Here is a 24,338-nt window from a genome sequence, read left to right on the forward strand (position 1 = left end):
GTAGTTTGATAAGGCTGCTAAGTGCTGTTAAGAGACCCCCATTCCCCTCCCAGAGTTACAGTCCCCAATTCCCTGTGAAAGAGATCATCTGTTAAATCGCTCTAGGGATTTTAGTCCTGTGAGGGAAACAGAGCTCCCCTAACAACTCTCAGCAGCATCCTGAACAAACTACAGCTCCCAAGATGCTTCGGGGGAAGAAGCCATGATGACTGTTTAAAGTGGCGTCATAGTGCTTTCAGTGTGAATGTGGCCAGAATGTGCTTCTTGTACACATACAACCCCTTGCTCTGTTGGGGGTTCGTGTGCGTGTGGAAGTCAAGGTGCCCCAGGGGGCATATTTTCAGGTCATAAGGCAATCCTCACTGATCTGGCGTCATGATTTGAGCCACCCACCCCACTTCTACAAGACAGTGGGTCAGAGGGGCTGAGAGCAGTGGTACAGCTACATAATTTTAGTCCATGTGGACTGCCTCATTTGTCAAGCACACAATTATCATTTATTTTAAATCCCTCCTGCAATCCACTCACTCAAGGATGGCTTTGGATCAGAAAAATCCAGATGCAAAGCAGCCCTAACCTCCTATTAGTCAGTTCAGACAGGCAGCTTCCCACGGCTTCTTTTCTTAAAAAACAAAAACTAAGATGGAGGCATCTAACTGGGCCGTAGTCAGGAGGCCAAGCATGTAGAAGGCCCTTGTCAGTTTCACATCTGAGGTAAAGTCATAATGCCTGCGTAGAGTGAAGGGCCTTCCCCCACAGACTAGTCACTTTCAATTCCCCTGCCAGAAACAGCTCCCTTCCTCACTGGAGTCAGCATCACCTATGCTTTACACCTACTTCTATGTTCCTGACAGGTTACACCAGAAGAAAAAAAGAAAGATGCTAAGTGTGTGCGGTTATCAGTCATGAGTACAGGTATTAACTGGAACTTGTATCTGCTGGCATATTTGTTTGAGAACAAGCACAGTTCAGAGCAGCGAACCATGTTAAAACCATCGTCTCTTTTAATCGTGGTATTTAAAAGTCTGAACAGTGCAACAAATAAAACTTCGAAATCAAATACAGCTCCGATATTTAAAAAGTCCTAAAACATCTTATGCAGGTGGCGCTGTGGGTTAAACCACGGAGCCTAGGGCTTGCTGATCAGGTCGGCGGTTCGAATCCCTGTGATGGGGTGAGCTCCCGTTGCTCGGTCCCTCCTCCTGCCAACCTAGTAGTTCGAAAGCACGTCAAAGTGCAAGTAGATAAATAGGTACTGCTCTGGTGGGAAGGTAAACAGATTTTCCGTGCGCTGCTCTGGTTTTGCCAGAAAGCGGCTTAGTCATGCTGGCCACAATAATTAGGTTCCACGCATGCTAATTAAATGATTAGAAGCAGCGAGTACAGAGGTCAAATACACGGATCTGCCTTAAACACACAAGTCTGGCTTTTTCCTGGTTCTAACACACAAGCTCTAATTAAATTCCGACGTCTGCTGAACCCAGACATTTCGCACCCTATATCAATAAGGAGAGCCCACTGGATCAGGCCAACATCCCATCTAGTCCAGAATCCTGTTCTCACAGTGGTCACCCAGAAGCAGGGCTGGAGCGCTCTCCCTTCCTGCAGTTTCTGGCAAGGGGTATTCCAAAGCGTTGCCGCTTCCCATTGTGGAAAGAGAGCCGAGCCTTCACCTGCCATCAACGAGGCTTCCTGAGAACATCTCACAACGGCAGGGTGTTGGATGGTGATGACAGAAAAGGCTTTTTTGCGTCACTTCAAAAAGCAGTAACAAAACCCTCTGAGAATGACGGGATAAAAACCCAGCAGCCCATCACTTAGTTATTTTATATTATTTCTTATTTTCTATACAAACTTAAAATGCTGCCTATTGTAATAAAATATTAAACAAGCCGCAGGTCAACCATATTTTTTTTTAATCAGCATAAACTGCCAAGAGCACAAGAACCATTACAAAACGTCCACCATTTTGCTTCGTTGCCACATTCACTATTGCGCATGTCAGACGCACAGTTGCGGTTTTTGAAAGCCTGCTTTCATCCTGCATCAGCAGCGGGTTGGTCTAGTTGAGCTCTGAAGCCCCTTTTAACACTGTGACCGTACGATCTTCCTGTTTGGGCAGTTTAATGTGCGGGGAGGCAGTCCTTAAGGGCTGGTCACTTGTAGGAATCCAGAGGGCCCCAACCCTTTATGCCGAAATGGCATATTTTGCATGGGAGATGTATGAAGTGAGTCAGGTTGGAAAGCTTAAAAAATGGGTATCTGATGAAGCAAAACCTCTGTGGGTTTTCTCATTACTTATTTTTTAAAAAATGACTTTCCATTTTTGCCTCCTTCTCCAGCACACTGAGAAGTTAATTCCTTGGTCCCAGAATTCTCCTTCCCGATGTCCTTTAATCATAGCCTATGTTTACACCAACCAGCAGGGTATTAAACCCCCCCCCCCAGATGTTTTCTTGCCCATTTCCCACACACTCCCACCCAAGCCCTAACACCCCAAGAGTGAAATTTTCCATCTCACACCCCACAGTGACCTTTGAGCTTTCTTGGATTCAGGAAGGAGTGGAGTGGGCAGAGAAGGTTTTGGGCACCTTAAGTGAAACCAGCCACGGAACACTCTAGGTACCCCGACCGCTGTGCTGGAAAAAGCTCTCTAGGTCCTGCAGGGTGACCCGTGGCTGTATCCTCCAGGTGGGTTCGCCGTCATCCCAGAAAGGGGCCGAGCTGCTTGGGCTCTGCGTCTCCATCTGGGTATCTTCGGGGGAATCGCAGCTCCCTTGCTCCAGAAACCAGTCGTTTGAGCGCTGGATCCAAAGGGGCACCGTTTCTGACGGCCGAGATAGGAGATCTGGCTCCCTGCGGCTCCTGGAAGGCTCGATCCACAGCGTCCCACCTTGCCTCCAGACAGACGGCAGCCCCCTTCTTTCTGAGGGCAGGGACCCACGGAAGACCCGGTCGCAGAGGACGGCCGAGATCACGATGAAAAGGCCAGCAATGAAGGCGATGCCTGTCATGATCAGCAGGCAGCTACCACACTCGCTGAGCGGGGAGGCCACAGAGGAAGGAGGCATCTGGGCTCCCATCGAGGGGGCTGGCGTTGACAACGTAGCAGGGGGTGGGCCACTGCGATGGAGCCACATCAAAGCCGCATCCAGAATCAGAATGGGCGCGTCAGGAAGAAGCCAAACTGTGGAGAAAGAGGGAGGAGTCAAATCACGGATTTGTATCAGGCTGGTCGTACTGGGCTTTATTTTTGATGTAATCGAGGGATGTGGGTGGAGCGGTATTAAAAAATAAAAATAAAACCTCAGTACTTTTTTTTTAAAAAGACAAGAAAAATACAGTGGTACCTCAGGTTAAGAACTTAATTCGTTCCAGAGGTCCGTTCTTAACCTGAAACTGTTCTTAATCTGAGGTACCACTTTAGCTAATGGGGCCTCCCACTGCCACCACACGATTTCTGTTCTCATCCTGAAGCAAAGTTCTTAACCCGAGGTACTATTTCTGGGTTAGCAGAGTCTGTAACCTGAAGCACCTGTAATCGAGGTACCACTGTAGTTGTTATTCTGCAGCTACAAGTCCCAAAGCTCAACCCGCTTGCGAAGTCCCACTCAGTCCCATTCCAGTTTTCTGAGACCCTCCCAGGATGGCTCAGTTGGTAGAGCAATGAGACTCTTCATCTCAGAGTAGTAGGTTTGAAGCCCACATTGGGCAAAAGATTACAGGGGCGGTTGGGCTAGATGCCCCTTGTGGCCCTTCCACCTCTACAATTCTAGGATTCTCGCCCCCTGCTTAACTTTGCAGCCATAAAGATGATTTTTATTTTGTACCCTGTCCATCTGACTGAGCAGAGTAGATGCTCTGACACTCTCCCACATCAGGGCTGGGGAGCTTGTGGTCTTCCCATCAGCCCCAGCCAGCATGCCCAATGGTTAGGGGCGATGGGAGCCGAGGTGCAGCAAGACACGGAGGGGCCCGGATTCCCCACCCCTGCATGGGCCTCTTCCTCTGGGTGTTTTCCACATTGGGACATTAAGAGGAAACTGTCTCCCACCTACTAATGGCTGAATCCGGTAGAGGAGTGGGGAAGTGGACAGAAATGGGTAGACCAAAAAAATAGAAAACCTCACCTGATAAACGGCGGATTCCTTGGTTTGCGGGCCCCCAAGTGTGCAGTTCTGCCTTAGAGGAACTTCCCCGACAAAGCAAAGGTTGCCTCCAGTTTGACAACAGTGGCAGAAAAGGATGTGGTCGAGGCGTCCTGATCGCATCATTTCCTGAACACGCCCTGCGAGGCCGGGAGCCCACAGATGGGCACTTCCTGCTTGCAGTCTCACTGGGGCAGGTGCACACCCCAAGCCGCCCCTCAAAAGCAACCTGCCGCCCCAGCAGAACTGGAAGAGGGATCCAGATGTGCAACAAGAGTTGCCAGGAAAAGTGCATTTCCATTCAAAGGGTCGAATAATAATAGTAATAATAATAGGAAGAGAAATTAAAAAATTCACAGGAGAAAAATACACAGCATAAATTTAATTCAGCTACCATGGAGCACAATTAAATTAGGAGGAAAAAAAATTATTACAGCCAAGACAGTTCAAGTTTCCAGGTTGTTGGTTGTGTTTTTTGTTTTTTCATTTTCTTTTTCAGGGACAAAGGAAAAATGCACACACGCACACACGCATTCAGGATTTGAGTCTCTAAAATCCGACGGGGTCATAAATTAATAAATGAAACTGAAAACATTAAGAATAAAAAAAACATCCAACAGCCGCCCTCCCCCGCAAAAGAAAGCCAGGAAAACAAAATACAAATTAATTAACAACAGAAGTATGAAAGTTCAACACCCCCACCCCCGGCTAAAAATAACAAACACACAAACCAAACACACACTAGGAGAAAAGAGGTAGATTTTCGAACGGGTGTGGAAATAAGGGAGGAGTAAGTGTCCTTGAGGAGTGCTAAGAACTGGGGTGCTTTTCTGGCTGCAGAATGGGGTGGTGGGAGAAGGAAACTTCTAGAGATTCTGCTGACAGGATGAAGGCCTAACTAAACTATACAGTAAACCCCAGCAGTGATTTTTTTTTTTAAGGCTACGTTGGGAGATGCCAAAATGGAGCCAGGTGGTACCTCAGGTGTTTTCTTTCTGGGGTTAGTGGTGGGGCAACTGGAGCAAGCAGACAAGGAAAAGGTTGGGCCCTCTCTGCCACACACACTTCAAATCCCTGACCCATGTTTTCATTGTAACTTTACTTACTTAAAAACCTATTGGTGTTCCATCACTGATCATATTTACTTAGGCCCAGAGTCCCGTTTTCTGATTGTAAGAAGTGGCAGAATATTCAGTGTGAACAGTTAAGAGAACAATATGATTGATAAAGGCTGTATGGATACCAGCTAGGAAATTGGGTTTCTCCCCCCCTCTACCCCCCCACCTGTGGTTCTTTTGGGACAGAGCATTTAAGGGAACTAATAAAACATGCCACTTATTTATGGGACAGTGCCTTGCAGATAGGAGTGAAGACGCATCCAGTAAGAAGACCCTTCACTGATCCTAAAGAGGATTTTTTTTGAAGGAGTGGGGAACAGCAGGGTTTGGTGCAGAATGGGCAGAACATACTGAGAAAAGCAAACACCCCTTCGCTCCAATAACTGCAAACCCTGTAGGGGTAGCAATACAAAACCCTAATAATACAGGAACAGAGAGGGAAGGGTAACTCAGCCAGGAGATGGGCAAATACAGGCGTGTCAGGGAACAGTGCAGATTTGGGGGTGAGTTTGCGGACAGGGAGAGTTGCACAAGGAGAATACCTACAACCTAAAGGGTTTTCCAGTGCAGAACAATAAAGGTGGAGGGAAAAAGACATCAATTGATGCAAAAAACAATCCCTTCCCAACCCTCCCTCCCTCCCCAAATAATATTAATATTCATAATAATAAAAAAAAGACACAGACGTTTTCCCCCCACCCCAAATGTTTGTCCATGAGTCAAAATATTCAAGAGTGCAGGATTAAGAAGAGTGGTTGTTTCTTCTTCTTCTTCTTTCTCTCTCTCCATCACCCGATGAAAAGGCTCTCTCATTCTGCCCTTCTCCTCCTTTGCTTTCCCTTTTTCTTCTTCTCCTTTCTTCTCTTTCTCCCCACCCTGTCCACTGGGCGCCTTCATCTCTCCTCCTTTTTGGACACTTTGGAGGAATGCCACGCCGTGGAGCTGCCGAGTGGAAACAAGAAGAGTTTAAAGACCCTCATTTCTAGGCCAGAAACCCACTCCTAAGGTATACCTCAAGGAGCGTCTCCACCCCCATCATTCTGTCCGGACACTGAGGTCCAGCGCCGAGGGCCTTCTGGCGGTTCCCTCGCTGCGAGAAGCCAAGTTACAGGGAACCAGGCAGAGGGCCTTCTCGGTAGTGGCACCCGTCCTATGGAACGCCCTCCCACCAGATGTCAGAGAGAAAAACAACTACCAGACTTTTAGAAGACATCTAAAGGCAGCCCTGTTTAGGGAAGCTTTTAATGTTTAATAGATTATTGTATTTTAAAATTCTGTTGAAAGCTGCCCAGAGTGGCTGGGGAAACCCAGCCAGATGGGCGGGGTATAAATAAAAAGTTATTATAATATTACTATTAAGGGGGGATTCCAGCTATGCCACTAGGGGGCAGCACCACACACTCACCGGATGAAGGTTTTGAAGGCAGCCGACTGGGGGTTGATACAGAGCGGGACGCGTTTCCCCCGCTGTTGGTCCAGGATAAACCTATGCACCAGCTCTGGAAAGGGAGAAAGGGGTCCCTGTTATTCGCCTCTCTTTTCCATGCCCAATTCACCCAGTGGCGTAGCGTGGGGGGTGCAGGGGGGGCCGGCCGCACCGGGCGTAACATCTGGGGGTTAGGGGGCGCAAATCCACCGGTTGGGGGCGCAAATCCACGGGTTAGGGGGCACAAATTACTTGCCTTGCCTCGGGTGCTGACAACCCACGCTACGCCACTGAGTTCACCCCCAGCCTCACCATTGCTCTCCCAACCCAGCTCTATTCTTCCCCTGAGTTCAAGCAGATCTTCATATCTGTAATTTTGTCTTTAAATTTGTTCCTTCCCACCCAGGGCTCCTTTCTTCCCCGCCCCAAGGCCTGCCAGACAATCACACTTGGACCCAAAACTTACTGCCGTGGTGGGCACATGAGGGTGGCTATTGATGACTGCTTGCAAAATTCCATTAATCCAAAATAACAGATCGTTTAGGCTGCTCGCTGGGGCCAATCTAAGCCACGGGATAGGCAAACTAAGGCCCAGGGGTCGGATCCAGCCCAATCGCCTTCTCAGTCCGGCCCACAGACGGTCTGGGAATCAGCGTGTTTTTACATGAGTAGAATGTGTCCTTTTATTGAAAATGCATCTCTGGGCGATTTGTGGGGCATAGGAATTCGTTCATCCTCCCCCCCCCCCAAAAAAAATATAGTCGAGCCCCCTACAGGGTCTGAGGGACAGTGGGCTGCCCCCCTGCTGAAACGTTTGCTGACCCCTGATCTAAAAAAAGCCATTTTGCCAGCTCTCCACTTAGCCTTGCAGGCCGCAGGCCTGTTTCCGAGCTCAGTTCAGTGTGCTGGTGTTTGGCCTTTTATTTAGTTGCTTTTATATCCCACCTGTCACGGCACTGGCAGGCAAGAATGCCCCTGGGGTGCTCTGGTGTACCTTTTGCTGTTTCAACAACCTTGTTGTTGTGTGTTTTTCCCCACACAGACGCACATAGGAAACCACAGGTTGAGCAAGCCTGCAGGGCGGGCGACAGACGTGGGTCAAAGTTGGCCAATGCAACCGATGACTCACAGTGCAGCCCGTGCCTCTCCAGCCTGGAGCCCTCCAAAGGTTTGGGGCTGCAGCTCCCGTCATTGAGCCTGGCACCATTGGCACTGCCCAAAAACAGCAGGGGCTCAGGTAGGCCCCTCACTGCCCCGTTGCTCATCGCGGAGGCTGTTATAGTGGTGGGCAGGCAGGGTTAGCACGTCGGCATGGGAGTGAAGCTGCCATCTTAATTTACCCAGAATGCAATGCTCCTTGGCCGATGCAGATTCCAACCCCGGCCAGTGAATGGAGAGAAAAGGGACTAAGGGAGCTGGGGGAAAAGCACCCCATTACACCCTATAGAAAGATGGCTGATCCAACTACAGTGGTACCTCAGGTTACATACGCTTCAGGTTACAGACTCCGCTAATCCAGAAATAGTGCTTCAGTTTAAGAACTTTGCTTCAGGATGAGAACAGAAATTGTGCTCCAGTGGCGCGGCGGCAGCAGGAGGCCCCATTAGCTAAAATGGTGCTTCAGGTTAAGAACAGTTTCAGGTTAAGAACGGACCTCCGGAACGAATGAAGTACTTAACCTGAGGTACCACTGTATGTGGCTGGGGGCGGGGAGGTCAGGGCACGGTGCTGAGGGCTCCCTGCAGTCTGGTGCTGGCCCTGCCCCTCATTTAAAACCACTGGAGATGCAGGCTGGGGCTGGTGGGAGATGGAGGGCACCAGGGTAGGGTGATCCTAGATCCGGCAGACGCTCCTTCTCCTGACCTTCAGAGCCTCAGTTCAATCGTGGCTCCTCCACCTCCTTATCCCCCTTCCAGGGCCTGAGGGTCCCCTGCTCCCGCATTCCCCCTTACGAGTAATGTAGGAATCGGTCTTCTCCTTTGCTCCCTCTGGCTCAGCACTGCCCACATTGGCTGGCAGCAGCACTCCAGGGTTTTAGGCAAGGAGACTCTCCCTGCCCTGTCCTGGGCGATGCCCAGAGTTGAACCAGGCAACTTCTGTACACGGAACATGTGCTCTAACCACTGAGCTACAACCCTTTGCTGCCCTGGCATGCTTAGAACAGCCTCCTGGGTCAGCGCCACAGTGCCCCTCCCTTCCTCCTCCTCAAAAACGACATTTTCCACGACCCGTTTGCGCGGCACGTGACCCCGAGTTCCCAGACCCCTCCTGTGACTCAGCCGGTAACTCAGCCCAACAGAAAAACACACACTTCCCCATTTCCTTCCACTTTCCCTGCTATTTATTTCAAACCGCTAACATGCTGCCTTCCTTGTTTGTTTTAAAGCAACTTTTCATTTCTTAAAAACAAAACAAAAAAAGTGTTGCAGCAATTAAAAGACACATTGCGAGTTTCGGAATCTAACGTGGCGATACGCTGCAAATGTATGGTTGCAAATTCTCCTGATTTTAAACCGTTGCTGTGCTTTCTTTATAAATACAAAATATTTTAAAAGATACGGGCATGCTGCCTTTCTGAAGAACAACAATAATAATAATAAAATCCTCCCAAGCAGCTTTTTCCACATAGACGTATCAGTTGGGTGCTATGACAGAGGGTGGGTCCCTGTCAGATTCTAAATTATCTCCTCCTTGAAGCCAGAAGCTGCCCTGCTGATGGGCCTCTGTATATATAATTTAACAAACCGCCTTGTTCGTGTTTACATGCAAGTGAGTCCCGCTGTCTCCAACTGGGCACACCCCTAGCAAGCGAGGCTAACCGTGCAACCTTTCTGGACTATCCAGGAGTCCAAGTGGGGCGCAGGTGGGGGAAACCTTTGGCCCTCCAGATTTTCGAGACCCACAATTTACGGTGGGAATCCCGTTTCCTACCCTTGTCTCAGTTTCCAGGCAGTTTTCCTCTGCTCATCTTTTCCCCCTGCTGCTTGTGTTTCAAAACGTATTACCGTATTTTTTGCTCTATAAGACTCACTTTTTCCCTCCTAAAAAGTAAGGGGAAATGTGTGTGCATCTTTTGGAGCGAATGCAGGCTGCGCAGCTATCACAGAAGCCAGAACAGCAAGAGGGATTCCTGCTTCCACTGCGCAGCGATCCCTCTTGCTGTTCTGACTTCTGAGATCGAGAATATTTTTTTTCTTGTTTTCCTCCTCCAAAAACTAGGTGCGTCTTGTGGTCTGGTGTGTCTTATAGAGCGAAAAACACGGTACTTACAACTTAATTGCAAACACTATCAGCATCAGTTGCCTCGGGGATCCTGGTGTGGCAAGCCAAGATAGAAATTAAAACAGCCAAGGAGGAAGGCCCTTTTGTCTTTGTCCATGGAGTTTTCTTGGCAGGGATACTGGAGTGGCTTGCTGGTTCCTGCTCCAGGTGGATCACATTTGGTCAAAACTCTCCACTATGGCCTGTCCATCTTGGGTGCCCTGCTCAGCATAGTTCATAGCTTCTCTGAGTTATTCAAGCCCCTTCACCACGGCAACGCAGTGATCCATCAAGGGGAAGGTCCTTCCTCCTTGGCTATTTGTATAAAAGGTAAAGGTACCCCTGCCCGTACGGGCCAGTCTTGACAGACTCTGGGGTTGTGCGCCCATCTCACTTAAGAGGCCAGGGGCCAGCGCTGTCCGGAGACACTTCCGGGTCACGTGGCCAGCGTGACAAAGCTGCATCTGGCGAGCCAGAGCTGCACACGGAAACGCCGTTTACCTTCCCGCTGGTAAGCGGTCCCTATTTATCTACTTGCACCCGGAGGTGCTTTCGAACTGCTAGGTTGGCAGGCGCTGGAACCGAGCAGCGGGAGCGTACCCCGCCGCAGGGATTCGAACCGCCGACCTTTCGATCGGCAAGTCCTAGGCGCTGAGGCTTTAACCCACAGCGCCACCTGCGTCCCACGGCTATTTGTATAGTTATAGGCTATTCATATAGGTCCGTATAGTTAAAGCTATGGTTTTCCCAGTAGTGATGTATGGAAGTGAGAGCTGGACCATAAAGAAGGCTGATCGCTGAAGATTTGACGCTTTTGAATTATGGTGCTGGAGGAGACTCTCGAGAGTCCCATGGACTGCAAGAAGATCAAACGTATCCATTCTGAAGGAAATCAGCCCTGAGTGCTCACTGGAAGGACAGATCTTGAAGCTGAGGCACCAATACTTTGGCCACCTCATGAGAAGAGAAGACTCCCTGGAAAAGACCCTGATGTTGGGCACACGGAGAAGGGGACGACAGAGGACGAGATGGTTGGGCAGTGTTCTCGAAGCTACCAGCATGAGTTTGACCAAACTGCGGGAGGCAGTGGAAGACAGGAGGGCCTGGCGTGCTCTGGTCCATGGGGTCACGAAGAGTCGGACACAACAAAATGACTAAACGACAACAACAAGGAGGAAGGAATAAAGCCAAGGGTGGAACTGCCCAGGTGCGAGGAGGGAGCCTGGGGAAGAGGACACTCTACCTTTGACCTGCCAGACGGAGGTGAGGTTCTTCTCGTAGGATCCATCAAACTTCGGGTCGGCCCGGGGCTCAAAGTCACTGGTGTAGACGCGGCCTGAGGACACGGAAAAGCAGCAGGTGCACATGCAGGTGTGGTAGCGGAGCCGGCCCTCGTCCAGGTAAGGGTGAGAGAGGGCATCCTTGGCAGAGATCCGTTTGGCCTGCAGGCAGGAGGAGGAGAGTCAAGACAAACACTGAATGTTTTTCTCTGCAACTTGAACAGTGAAAGCTGAATATTCAAATGAGAATGAAGCACCTTGAACTTGGAATTTCACACCTGAAAAGCAAACCTCGGCTCACCACAATTCACTTTAAGCACTGCCTTTGGTCTGCAACAAAACATTTCTGTTCTAAAAATATATTGATTTCTGCTTTAAGGCAGGGCTTCTGTTGAGGGCAGCTCTTTGGGTGTTCTGCTTGCGAATGGAATTCAGGTGGTTTGGATTATCAAAATTGGATAATCTAGAACTTCAAGGAACCTGTAGTGGGTACCAAGAAACCAGCAGGTTCTCAGGCTCAAGTCTGGCTGGCTGGCTGAGAAAGCGAAGGCTGTGTCCCCTACGCTACTGAGGGACACAGAGTGACTGTGGAACGGAAGAACATACAGTCGTATCTTGGATCCTGGACGCCTTGCGAGTCAAGCATTTTGGCTCCTGATCGCCGCAAACCCGGAAGTGAGTGTTCCGGTTTGCGGACGTTCTTTGGAACCCAAACGTCCAACGCAGCTTCCGCAGCTTCTGATTGGCTGCAGGAGCTTCCTGCAGCCAATCAGAAGTCATGCCTTGGTTTCCGAACGTTTTGGAAGCTGAACAGACTTCTGGAACGGATTCCGTTCGACTTCCGAGGTACCACTTTATACACTAGGTGCTTGCAGGTGGTGCCAGTGAGGAAGCACCACCAGAACTGCTTTTTTTCCATGCAGTGGGCAGGGGAGAGAGCAGCAGCCTAACGTTTCATAGTTTATTTTTATTTCATTACTTTTACATCCCGCCATTCTTCCCAAGAGCTAAAAAATGCAGACATAGTTCCCCCCCCTTCCTGTTTCACCCTCACAACATTCCTGTGAGGTAGGCCACCCCAAGAGGCCGTCACCGGGTCAAGACCTTCGCTGACACCAACTCACCGGGTCAAAGACCAGCATCCGACAGAGCAGATGGACGGCTTCGTGGGTGGCTTCTCCAGAGAGCATGTAAAGGACAGACAGCGACGGCTGGAAAGAGACAGAGAGGGCTGAGTCTGCGAAGAGAGGCACATGCCTGGCGCCATTCTCTTCCTCTTTCCCTCCCTCCCCGTCCTCACAGATCCCCCCTCCCAACAGACAGCTGTACTCACTGGCTTGTGGTTGCCACGCAGAATGTGCGCCCGAGCCCCTTCACAGGCTGAATGGAGGGCGGCCACAGGAGGAGTCCCCAGGAGGTCTGTGATCAGGTCCAGCTGCCGACCGCAGAACAGTGCAAAGGAGCCACGAGGCCGGAAGGGAGAAAGAGGGAGTGGCGAGAGGGAGCAGGAGGACAGGAAAGGAATAAATTTACTGCACCTGCGTTAGGATCAGCTACAGAGTCCCTCCGCCTTGAATGCCCACAGGTACAGTCCATTACGTTGCCAGCCAAAGACGGGGCCTTCTCAGTGGTGGCCCTGCAGTTGCGGAAATCCCTCCCTATGGAACTATCAAAGGCACTTCCAAATATACGTCTTCAGAAGCAGCTGGAAATCCAGCCTGCCTTTCCGTTTTTAATCACACCGATTCCTGATTCTTACGATGCCAGATTTTTAATGTGTGTTTTTGTTTTCTAGACCCATTCAAAAGTATCTCAATCGGACCTCCTTTAGTTGCACGCCAGTCCCAGGTTTAATCTCCAGGCTGAAGTGGGAACGCCCCTTTTCCGCAACCCTGGAGAAGCTGCTGTCAGACTGTGAAGGCAATACTGAGTGAGATGGACGAGTGGTGAGACCAATAGCAGCTAATGTAACAGGACTCTGGCTGATGCATCCATCTGCCCCCAACCTCATTGCCCTGCCTCACCCTTCCAGGCACCTGGCGTCAACTTGGGAGTTATCAACATCCTTAGAAGCCTAATATGCAATGTCATTTTGATGTCACCCATCTTTAAGGAAAATGAGAATTTGTCTTTTTCGCATTGTAGGTGGATGGATTGCTGTTTGGTGCCCACTGGTGGCCGTTTTGTAGAATCACAAGCAACGGTGATCTGGGACTGAGCTACACTGGCAAAGATTTTATATGCATTGTTTATGCATTCTAACACTGTGCCACCAGATGGCGCTGTGGAGTCCCGTTTTTGCCAACCTGATTTTCTCATATGAAGTTTACAACACATTTAACTGAAACACTTCTAGATCCAGCCACGCTCTTTGCCACCAACAGCTTCCCACCCTTTCCCCAATACTGGCTTCCTATACATTACCTGCTGAATTGGGCTCTGGGCCTGAAAGAGGATACGCCTGCCCAACAGTTCAGCGAAGATGCAGCCCACCGACCAAATATCAATTGGGCGTCCGTAGTGCCTGGTGCCCATCAGGATCTCAGGGGCCCGGTAATATTGAGTTACCACTTCTTGAGTCATGTGCTGGGACTCATCTGGCTCCTCTACCCGGGCCAAGCCAAAATCGCAGATCTGAAGGGAAGGCAAGGAGTGTGTCAAGCGCGAGAAGGAGGACAAAGATCATAGACATCTGGCCCAAAGTCCTCTCCAACTTCAGTCTGGTATGCAGTGCGCCCTGGTGGAATGAGCCAACTTCCTTCAAAGCCACAAGTGACCCTGATTCCATTAGAGGTGTTTGGGGCTCAGGCCTACCAGAAAGTCACGCCCTTTGACCTGGAAGGACTTTCTTATGGATCCCAGCTGTGTATTGGTGGGCTGCCATGATTCATTGAATAGTGAGAAACGAAAAAGCTTTTCTGAGCGTGACACTACGTTCCTTTCCTTCACTGTCGTTTCATGTATTCTACGTCAGTCCTGGCACTATACCGTATTTTTCGCTCTATGAGGCACACTTTTTCCCTTGTGTGCGTCTTATGGCGCAAATGCAGGCTGCGCGGCTAAGCCTCTACCGGGCACGGGGAGCCTTCATCCCGCTGCCCTGAAGAGGCTTTGCGCGGCTATCCCTGGCTTTTCCGGGAGGTGGGGGAAGGGACAGAGGGCAGCCCCTCAGTCCCTTCCCCCACCTCCCGGAAAAGCCCCCAAGAGCGGCGCTCCCTTTAAAGAGCCGCGGGGAGCGTGTGTGCGACGCTTGCAGGCTTTTCCCCAAGGAGGGAGAAGGGCAGCCCGTTGCATACAGGCTCTGCTCAGCGCTCCCTTTAAAGAATTATTTTTCTTGCATTCCCCTCTCTAAAAACTAGGTGTGTCTTATGGGGCGAAAAATACGGTAACTGGTTTCTCTCCAAAATGAGAAGAAGAAAAAGTCTCCTGCTTCACCTCCGTTATCAGGGGAAAGCTGCCCTTTGCCGAAATGAGGGTGGACATCTGCAACATTGCTTAATTTGGACGTTTATCCCTGCAGATTTAGTCATTATCTAATTCCCGTTGCAGGGGAACTGAGCGGGAGGCGAGCAACTCGTTGGAGGCAACCCAATGGACTGCTGCAGAGGTCGGACTTGAGCCAGTCTCCCAGCGCAGGGAGGGGCTGTAAGGACCCTGTGCCCAGTGACTTGCAACCCAGCAACCACTTTTTTTGGGGGGGGGGCGGCAACAGGATCCCCACCCCTGTTTTAGAGGACTGTTCTAAAGGGCGGGACTAGAATTAATTGGTAGAAAATGCAAGGAAGAAGATTTTGATTAACCATTAGGAGATACTTCCAAGCTGCTCATCATAAGAACCTTGTAGCACTGAAGGATTTGTCGCCTGAGTCTGCTTAGAATCACAGAACGGTAGGGAAGAAGGGGGCATGAGGGTCATCTAATCCAACCCCCTGGAATCTTTCACCCAATGTGGGGTTCAAACCCACAACCCTGGGATTAAGAGTCTTATGCTCTATCGACTGAGCTATCCAGCCTCATCCAGCTTGTTTTCCTTTCCCTCCACATCCCATTTTTCGTTACATGCCTTTTTAGACTGCAAGCCTGAGAGCAAGAGCTGTGTTATTTCTATGGACCTACAAGTCACCGTGGGAGCTTTTTCCAGTTAAAGGAGCGGGGCATTAATCCTTCAAAGAAGGATCACTTGGCACAGAGTTTCCCTTCTTCACAAATGGTCACAATCTAAACAGACGTTTTCAGTGAGCAAGCAACAACCATGAGATATCCTGTTTAGTAGGGGTGCCAGGCGTCCAGAATTTCCAGAGACACAGCCGGGAACCGCGTCCAGGAGGAAATCCCTGAAATGTCCGGGAAAATCGAGGTGCATGGCAACCCATATCAGAAGTGGCAATTTCTTGAAAAAAGTAACTCTAAAACCTGGGGGGAAAAATTGCTCAACTAGCTCAACAACTTTGGCCAAAAAACAAAACAACAAATTTGCCTTAAAAAGCTCAACAACTTTTCTGCCCGGATTTTCACTTTCTGAAATATGGCAAACCTATGATTAGCAATCACAATATTAATTAGTGGGATAAGAGACAATTGCACCCTAAGAGCTCCCCCTAGAGGCTACAAGGCTGAATTACCTTGAGGACACAGTTGCTGTTGACCAGCAAATTCCCAGGTTTGATGTCCCGATGGAGAACACCGGCAGAGTGCAAATATTTCAGCCCTGGCGGAGAGAGAGAGAAAAGAATTTGCAATGTCACAAAACTTGCCTGCAACAAATGGGCTGACTGAAGCAAAAGGGAAAAGGGCTGAGATGTTTGTTTAGAGGGGCTCCAATTAATTTTTTTAAAAAAGGTATTTTATTTTAAAAATGTGCATACTTATAAAAACTGAGGGGCTAGCACTATCTTAAAAGAGGCATTTTTCGTGCCACCATCTTTTCCCTTACAAAGCAGGTAATGCCTCTTCTAAAATGACATCCTTGCGTGATGTATAAACAAAGGAAAGTACGCTTCTGGCTTCAGAACTACCATTTTACCCATATGCCAGCATTATTGACAAATCAATTAGCAACATACAATTAATAGACTAAAAACTGTGGTTAATCCGGTTTTCAGCTCTGCAAAGAACAAAAACCTCAGAGAAGGAAGGAAGGAAGTGATTGAAAGGCGGTAAAAAATACATGAAGCGTGATAGAACGAGGTTGAGAAAGAATTGAGAAAGCGCAGGTGAGGGGCAGAAGAAAATAGCAATAAAAGTCAAAAGGGAAGAGAAGCATGAAGGAGAAGAGAATAATTTAAGAGGGTGGAAGGAAGAGGTATTCGAGGGATGGAACTTCAGAAATGAATTGGACATCAACCCTCCTACAATAAAAGGTTGTGACATCTCCACATCCTACAGAGATCCTCTGGTGGGAACTTCTAGTGGCTTCTCATATCCCTGAGGATATGGACCAAGCCTTTGATGTGGAACTGTGGAACTCCCTGCCACTAGAAGTTCAGCACGAATCATCCCTGTCTACTTGCTACAGTAATGGTGTCATGAAAACAGAGTTATTCAGATAAGCCTTTGAAACATGATTCCCATCCCCTAACGAGCTCTTATTGTTGTTTTTCTAGAAGCTACTGTAATTTAGTGTGTTGCATACTGACTGCCTTGCGGCATATTGTTAATGAAAAACTCACTTTAGAAATGTTTTGGTACTCACCCCTGAGGATCTGATACAGAAAGACCTTGATGTGGTCAGCGCTGAGAGGTTGTGGAGACACAATGACTTTGTGAAGGTCACTTTGCATCAACTCTGTGATGACGTAACTGGTGGACATCGTCAAGGAGGATGCGGGAGATGGGACCAGAGAACGACCAGGTATCTGAGCGCCCAGCCCCTTCCCATCGTAAGCAAAAAAGAAAAATTGGTTCTCCGCCATTTAGTTGAACCAACTGCTTCCAGCAAAATTAGGAGGCAGAAAGCACAGAACACACAAAGGCAAGGGCAAGGCAAAATTAAGGTAAGTCTAAAAAATAATAATTATACAGATGGACCACAGTGCAGATCAAAGGCAGGTAAAAGGAAAGTCAAACACACTGCAAAATGAAAGAATGTCATCAAGACAATTGAAACGATGGAAAAGGCCAACGCTGGCTGTAAAAGAGACACCAAGAATGAAAAGGGGGGGGGGGATTATTGAAAACAAAAGCGGAACTAATGGAGGTTACAATTGGGGAGGACAGACAAATAGTGTTAACGGCAGAAGGAAGTAAAATAAGAAGAAACAGGCAGGAGAATAAATGATGATATTCTTGAAAGCAAATAGGTTACAGGAAAAGAGAGACACTGAGGAGTGAAGGAAAACAAAGACAAAGAAAGGGATTGAAATGGAGCCGAGAAGAAGCCATGAAACAATTGCATCGGGGGATGGACAGACTGAGAAATGCTTGACAAACTGTAAATTAAGGAAGCTAAACACAGATAGGAAACAAAAATTAATTTGGTGGGGGAAAAGCACGGCAAAAGAATTATAGAAAAAAAACCCCAAATCAACACAATGCCTGAAAACTGTAAGAAAAGCAATTACAAAATAAATAAACAAATGAACGAACACATAAAAGGGGTGGGAAGGAGACAACAACAAAAAAATACCTATATTGGCCTCTCCGGCAAAGGATAGAGGTGGGGGGCAGAAATGATAAGCAAAGGAATGCTGGGAAGATAACTGAGCAACAGGCTGCACCGGCCTGCCTGTGGGACGAAGGATACATCTCCTCAAAACAGTCGATTTGTGGAGGCTGGAGAATGTCCAACGCTGAGAGGACCTGAGAGAACAAGAGAAAGAACATTTAACAGTTGTGTTTTTGTTTTTGTAATGTCCTGTCAGAGAAAGTTATGTGGGATGAGCTATCTCAATGCATTTCCAGTACATCAGCAAACCAATGTAGCTGTTATCACTCAGGGAAAATATTATTTTGCTACCTCAGATACCTCAGATACCCTCAGGAGGGCTCCAGTCACAACAAAGCAGTCAGGTTTCTAAATGCTCTGAACGACTGTGACCTGGAACAGCTAGTCCAGGAACCAGCCAGGGAAGCAGTCACCCTGGACTTACAGTCAAACCTCGGTTGTCAAACGTAATCAATTCCGGAAGCCCGTTCAGCTTCCAAAGTGTTTGACAACCAAGGTGCAGCTTCCGATTGGTTGCAAAAGCTTCCTGCACTCAAGTGGAAGCCACGTCGGACGTTCAACTTCTGAAAAATTTTCGAAAACCGGAACATTTACTTCCGGGTTTTCGGCGTTCGGGAGCCAAAACGTTCCAAAACAGAGTCGTTTGGGAACCGAGGTTTGACTGTAAATGTTAGTGGCAGCCAGGACCTGGCAAAAGATGTAAGTTCTGTAGAACCGACTGGGGACAAGTGACCATTACGTTATGAAAACCAACATTTATGGGAAGCGAGAGAAGTGCCAAAGAAATCCCAAACTAGTCACATTTGACTTCAAAAGAGGAAACCTCCCCAAAAGGAAGGGACTGGTACAAAGGCAGTTGAACACCAAGAGGGCCAAACTTCTCTAGATTGTGGGAACCACTGTATTGGGAAGTTTTTAATGTTTGGTGTTTTATTTTATATCTGTGGGAAGCCGCCCAGAGTGGCTGGGCAACCCAGTCAGATGGAAGAGGTAGAAATAATAAAATTATGATGGTGATGAAAGCTCAGCTTGAACGTGTACCACAAACCAGGGAAGGTACTGTCAAAGTCCTAAGAACATAAGACCAAGTCAATGACCCACCTCGGCCAACATCCTTCTCTACCCACTGTCCATGCCATGCGTAATTTTATAATCTTCTATCACGTCACTTCTTAAACGCCTTTTGTCTAAAGTCCCAATGCTGCAACCTTTTCTTCAGAAAAAGGGTGAGCGAGGGTGGAGACACAGCAGATGTGTATAAAAACCATGCACAGGGCTGAAAAAGTACAGAGTGATGCCACATCAGGGCTAGTGGCAGAAATCTGGATGGCGGCTGGCACTGACTGGACCACTGGCTCCGCTACCCCCCAACAGATAGGCCCATGGAGAGATACGCTGACCTAGCAGAGCAGCCGACACTTTGCCGAGCCCCACCAACCTCCCCTCTCACTCTCGCCACACTCACGTTGTCGTGCTTGAAGTAACAGAGCATTCTCAACTCCCTGAAGACCCGTTTGCAAGAGACCAAGTTCTGGAAAACGTTGGGCATCTTTTTGAGTGCAACTCGCGACCCGTCTCGGGGATCCGTCACCGACCTGAGGAAAGAGAAACAGAACGCTTCCGAAATGGCCGTTCACAGCTCCCCTGGACCTCTGGCTCCGGACTGAGGAACCAGTGGTCCTCCAGATGCTGCCGGACTCCAGTTCCCAGCAGACCCCAACGGTCAGGAACAATGGGAGTCGAACACCCAGAAGGCTCCAGTTTTCCTGATCCCTGCCCTAGCCCCTTCCTTCCCTGCCTCAGACTTCAACCTCCTCAAAAAATAAAACAAAACCGAGTGTCAGGAGCAAGCCAGCAGTAAATCACACTGAGCAAGTTCTCTCCAGGGTTTTCCCCAAGCAATCTGAGACTGTGCCTGCATGCAGCCAACCTCTCCTCTGCCCTTTTCATGCCTCTTCTGTCGTCATCGTCGTCCCCGTCCCCCCCCTCCCAGTTTTAAATGCTTTATTGGTTGAAAACTTTACAACAGAAATATGCAATGGATGTTATAGGCAAAATAAGAAATTAAAAAACAAAACAATTATTCATTCTTTAACGAATACTTGATTTGTACATCCAATTGTGATTAAATTTGACAAGACCTCCGATCTTCCCCTTGCGTTCCCGAATTAAGTTCCTTAAATACGCACTTAAACTTTACCTTCTCTGTATTACTTGACTTACTATAAATTTTATTTTATAAAATTATCCTACTTACACACTGAAGCTCAGTCAAGACCTGCCAACGGATTGATCTTTGACAGTGTTCTTTTACATATACTCTGTATATATCCCACTCTCTGATCAATTTTTCATACGTAATGTCTCTTAACCTTGCTGATAATCTCGCCAGTTCAGAGTACTCTCTTATTTTGTTTTGCCATTCTAATTAAAAAAAAAAATTATATATATATATATATATATATGCAGGTTTTGGTGTCCTCGGGTGTCTTCCCGTGTAAAAGTTGGGGTGTCTAGGCGACGTTTCGACGAGGTCTCACTCGTCATCTTCAGGCTGGTGCTTTCGGCTTCTTGTTACTGGAACAGAGAAGACACCCGAGGACACCAAAACCTGCATTCCTGTACCCGTGAAAATCTACGAAAGCATATATATATATATATATATATATATATATATATATATATATGCAGGTTTTGGTGTCCTCGGGTGTCTTCCCGTGTAAAAGTTGGGGTGTCTAGGCGACGTTTCGACGAGGTCTCACTCGTCATCTTCAGGCTGGTGCTTTCGGCTTCTTGTTACTGGAACAGAGCGGGATCTCAATGTTTGAGTTCCTATAAATACTGTAGAGGGGGTGTGGTGTCTAGCCTCCAATGTTCTGGGCAGAGAGGAAGTTCCCAGGCTAGTGTGCCTTTTCTTCTTTTGTTCCTTAATTACTTGAGAGATACCTTGAGTGATTTCTTGAGTGATATCCTGAGTACCACTTAGGTGGGTCATTAGGTGTGGATTAGTTGCTAAAGTCTTTGTGTCTTGACCTCTTGAACTTTGTGAAGAGTTTTCCTGAGAAGATGGCTGTATTGCACTTAGTTGTGCTTTGGCTTGGCTTCGTGTATAGGGGCGAGCTGTGGTTTTGTGGCTTGTGTCAGCCAGATCTGTGTAGGGATTGCAGGGGGGTGCAGCATCCGGAGGTGCCACCATGGATTGGCTACTGGATGGTGTCAGTAATTCATCTGTGGAGAGGGTCTGGGTTTGGGTCTGGTGTGGTTGATTGGTGTTGGCGTTCTGTGTGCCTCTGGATCTTACTGACACCATCCAGTAGCCAATCCATGGTGGCACCTCCGGATGCTGCACCCCCCTGCAATCCCTACACAGATCTGGCTGACACAAGCCACAAAACCACAGCTCGCCCCTATACACGAAGCCAAGCCAAAGCACAACTAAGTGCAATACAGCCATCTTCTCAGGAAAACTCTTCACAAAGTTCAAGAGGTCAAGACACAAAGACTTTAGCAACTAATCCACACCTAATGACCCACCTAAGTGGTACTCAGGATATCACTCAAGAAATCACTCAAGGTATCTCTCAAGTAATTAAGGAACAAAAGAAGAAAAGGCACACTAGCCTGGGAACTTCCTCTCTGCCCAGAACATTGGAGGCTAGACACCACACCCCCTCTACAGTATTTATAGGAACTCAAACATTGAGATCCCGCTCTGTTCCAGTAACAAGAAGCCGAAAGCACCAGCCTGAAGATGACGAGTGAGACCTCGTCGAAACGTCGCCTAGACACCCCAACTTTTACACGGGAAGACACCCGAGGACACCAAAACCTCCATATATATATATATATATATATATATATATATATTTCATGCCTCTTCTGGTTCTGGGAGACCAGGGGGAAGGAGAGCTTGCTGCAGCAGGAGAGGGAGACCCTTCTGGCTCTTCACCAGCCTGACTCATCTCTGCCTCTGGGCCTCCCTCCTCTCCTTCAGCTTCTGGACTGCTCTCTGCCACAGACTCTCCCAGCTCACTAAGCCCTGTTACCGCTTCAGCTTCCAACGCCTCTTCCTCCCAGTCTTTTCCCTCTGATGACTCACGGTTGTCCCACCACCACTCCCCTGGCTCTGAGCCTTTTTCCCTTGGGGGTTCCCCTCGCCCGTTTCCCCACCCACCATTTCTCCACGTCCAACCAGCCCATGACCCCCAGCGACCCCAAACTCCTCACTCACCACACCACGCCAAAAGCTCCATAGCCGATGGGCCGATCGGGCTCCGGCTCCACCATGACCGCATTGCTGAGTGGCGTCTGCTGCGGCGGCGGCGAGGCTAGCTGCACCCCATTATTGCAATAATACTTCTGCCCCCCACCTAGCCCGGCTGCTAAAGGGGGTTGTATTAACCCAGTGAGCGCCCCAAAAACATTGCTACAGAGCTGGGCTTGCAGGGGGTGATTTGGGTCCTGAAAAGCCATTGGACAAATGGGGAGGGGGGGTTAAAGAAATGATAGTTTTGAGAAAGGGGCTAGAGAGAGCCTGCTTTAGGAATCAGAATCAGAAGCAGGATGAGCTCTTGGGTCTGAAGATCGGATTTCAAGGCACCCTTGGGACAGTAGGGAAACTCTGAGCTGGGGGGGAAATTTGCGGGTGCCTATCGAAAGGCTGGCTGAACGCAGGTATGAAGAAACGTCTGCAATATTGGGTGCTCAAAAGTTTTGGGGTGTCCCAGAATCTGCAAAGGAGTGTTCTTGACAGTTGTATGGCCTTAGCAGCACCTGTTCTTGAAAGCTCTCACGACTTAGGACGAAAGGGGAGGTATTTAGGGATACCTTGAATGTGGAAGGGTCTGGAAAAAGCGGGTTGAAGGTGGGTGTCTTGGGTTATGGGGCAGTGCGGAGGCAGTTTGGAGGGTCTCAGATCACTACTTTCAACTCTCGTTGAAAGCGGGGAGATTTAACACAATAAAACTCTAGTTGTACAATTCACGTCCCTCTATCAGAGACGAAACGCTCCAGGGAATACCTCTAAGGAGTTTTTTTCCTCTGCGACTTTCAGACTGAATTAAATGAAAAGGAACAATCTGTCAAAACAGATTTTTGGAGCCCAGGTTCCAGAATGTTGGATAGGTTGAAAGAATTGTTGGCTTTTATATCAGGAACCTCTGGGATTAGGTGTTTACTAGAGAGTGGGCAGGCACTCAAATGTGATCTCACTATATAACTGAGATTTAGGGAATCTGTTATTACTACTATTTCTGTTCTTTTACAAACAGATGCAAATGATGGACCCTATAGAAATGTGGTGAAGAAGCCCAGGCTCCTCCCTGCTAGAGGGATGGAAAATTTGGGGATCCCCGTAGACATAAATGGACAGTATGACCTATAGCTATGGGAGAAAGAAATTTAAACAAGGCGCCCGTCTGGAATCAGGGAAGCGGGAGCAATTTCAGAAGTGCACTTCAAAATATAGGGGAAGGAGATCTATTGCCTTTCTAATAAGGTGGGGGGAAGGAAGAGGTTCAGGGTTGTACCACAGAAATCATGAGAGGAGGTTGAAGTAAACAGAAAATTCAAGAGCAGCAGAAATTCTGGACAGTGTCCAAAGAGATGTTTGTGTGATTCTCTACAATTATGACCAGCAAATGTGAATAAGACCCACAAGGGATCTCTTGCACAGAGGGGTGAAATCACTTTTGGGGGGAAGCTTACTGAGAACTGCGGGGGGGGGGGGAATCAGGAAAGTAAGACTCCTCTTTGAAAGGGGTTTCTGTTTTTAAATGCGTGTGCGGAGGGGAGCTATCTTTCCAGAATCAAGATCTTCCTTTATAATTTGGAGAAGTTTGATAAGGTGTGCCTGGAAAAACCCTCTCAAAGGTCAGCTGTTGATGCCTGGGGGTTGCTGATGGTAAATATTAGGGTGTTGGAGGGGTGTTCTTTTTGGGGGTGGGGGGTGGGTGTCTCCTAGTGGGTTCCTTGGAAATAGAATCAGATAATTTCCGGGGTGCTCGGAGAGGATGAATGAGGGTGGCGGGGGGGGAGAAAGAAGAGCCTTAAAGGAGACCCCCCTCCCGACGCGGAAGCCCCTCCAGCGGTGGTTGCGGGGGGGAAGGTGGGGCGCCCATCGCGGCGGAATGGGGTCCACCCCCCACCCGCCCCCCCGGGTGGGCTTCGCAGAGCCTCAGCAAGGCATGGGGAGGTGGGGTGGGTGGGCGCTGCTGGCGCTGCTGCTGCTGCGGCCGGAGACAAAAGGGGCTCCCCGGGGAAAGGAGAGGAGAAAGAGATGGAGACCCCCGTGCAACCTCCCCCCCACCCAGCCAAGAAGGGCAAACCCGAGCGAGGCGGCGGCGGCGTCTAGGCGGGCGGCGGCGGCGGGGTCTTTGTTAGAGGCGCTGCGGGTCCATCTTTGCAGGCAGGAGGGAGGGAAGGAGGGAGCAAGGAAGGAAG

General features: G+C 48.8%; 2 protein-coding genes across 2 annotated transcripts; both read right to left on the reverse strand.

Annotated features, from left to right (window-relative positions):
- Positions 1-2,618: 2,618 nt before the first annotated feature.
- LOC310830446 (transmembrane protein C16orf54 homolog) lies at positions 2,619-3,083 on the reverse strand (the record flags this gene model as incomplete). Its single annotated transcript, XM_083710227.1, has 1 exon — positions 2,619-3,083. One exon carries the CDS (start codon positions 3,081-3,083, stop codon positions 2,619-2,621), a length of 465 nt encoding a protein of 154 aa, XP_083566353.1.
- Positions 3,084-4,515: 1,432 nt separating this feature from the next.
- Positions 4,516-24,321, reverse strand: LOC310829224 (serine/threonine-protein kinase NLK2-like). Its single transcript, XM_083707469.1, has 11 exons — positions 22,129-24,321; positions 19,363-19,492; positions 17,976-18,031; positions 16,926-17,032; positions 15,856-15,941; positions 13,658-13,867; positions 12,567-12,668; positions 12,358-12,444; positions 11,197-11,395; positions 6,672-6,765; positions 4,516-6,208 (listed from the first exon to the last, which is right to left on the reverse strand). Exons 1-11 carry the CDS (start codon positions 22,368-22,370, stop codon positions 6,160-6,162), a joined length of 1,362 nt encoding a protein of 453 aa, XP_083563595.1. The 5' UTR covers positions 22,371-24,321; the 3' UTR covers positions 4,516-6,159.
- Between the last annotated feature and the right edge of the window lie 17 nt (positions 24,322-24,338).

This window comes from Podarcis gaigeae (assembly GCF_964106915.1).
Source record: "Podarcis gaigeae genome assembly, chromosome: 13".
In the NCBI taxonomy this organism is placed as follows: Eukaryota; Metazoa; Chordata; class Lepidosauria; order Squamata; family Lacertidae; genus Podarcis; species Podarcis gaigeae.

Excerpts from the sequence above, each read along its gene's own strand:
- LOC310829224 (XM_083707469.1), bottom strand. The coding sequence starts at position 22,370 with ATGGCTTTTCAGGACCCAAATCACCCCCTGCAAGCCCAGCTCTGTAGC. Across the intron at positions 18,032-19,362 it reads GTTACTTCAAGCACGACAAC|GTCCTCTCAGCGTTGGACAT; the intron begins GTGAGTGTGGCG and ends TTGTTCTCTCAG. Across the intron at positions 11,396-12,357 it reads GGATGCTGGTCTTTGACCCG|GCCAAACGGATCTCTGCCAA; the intron begins GTGAGTTGGTGT and ends TCCTGCCTGCAG.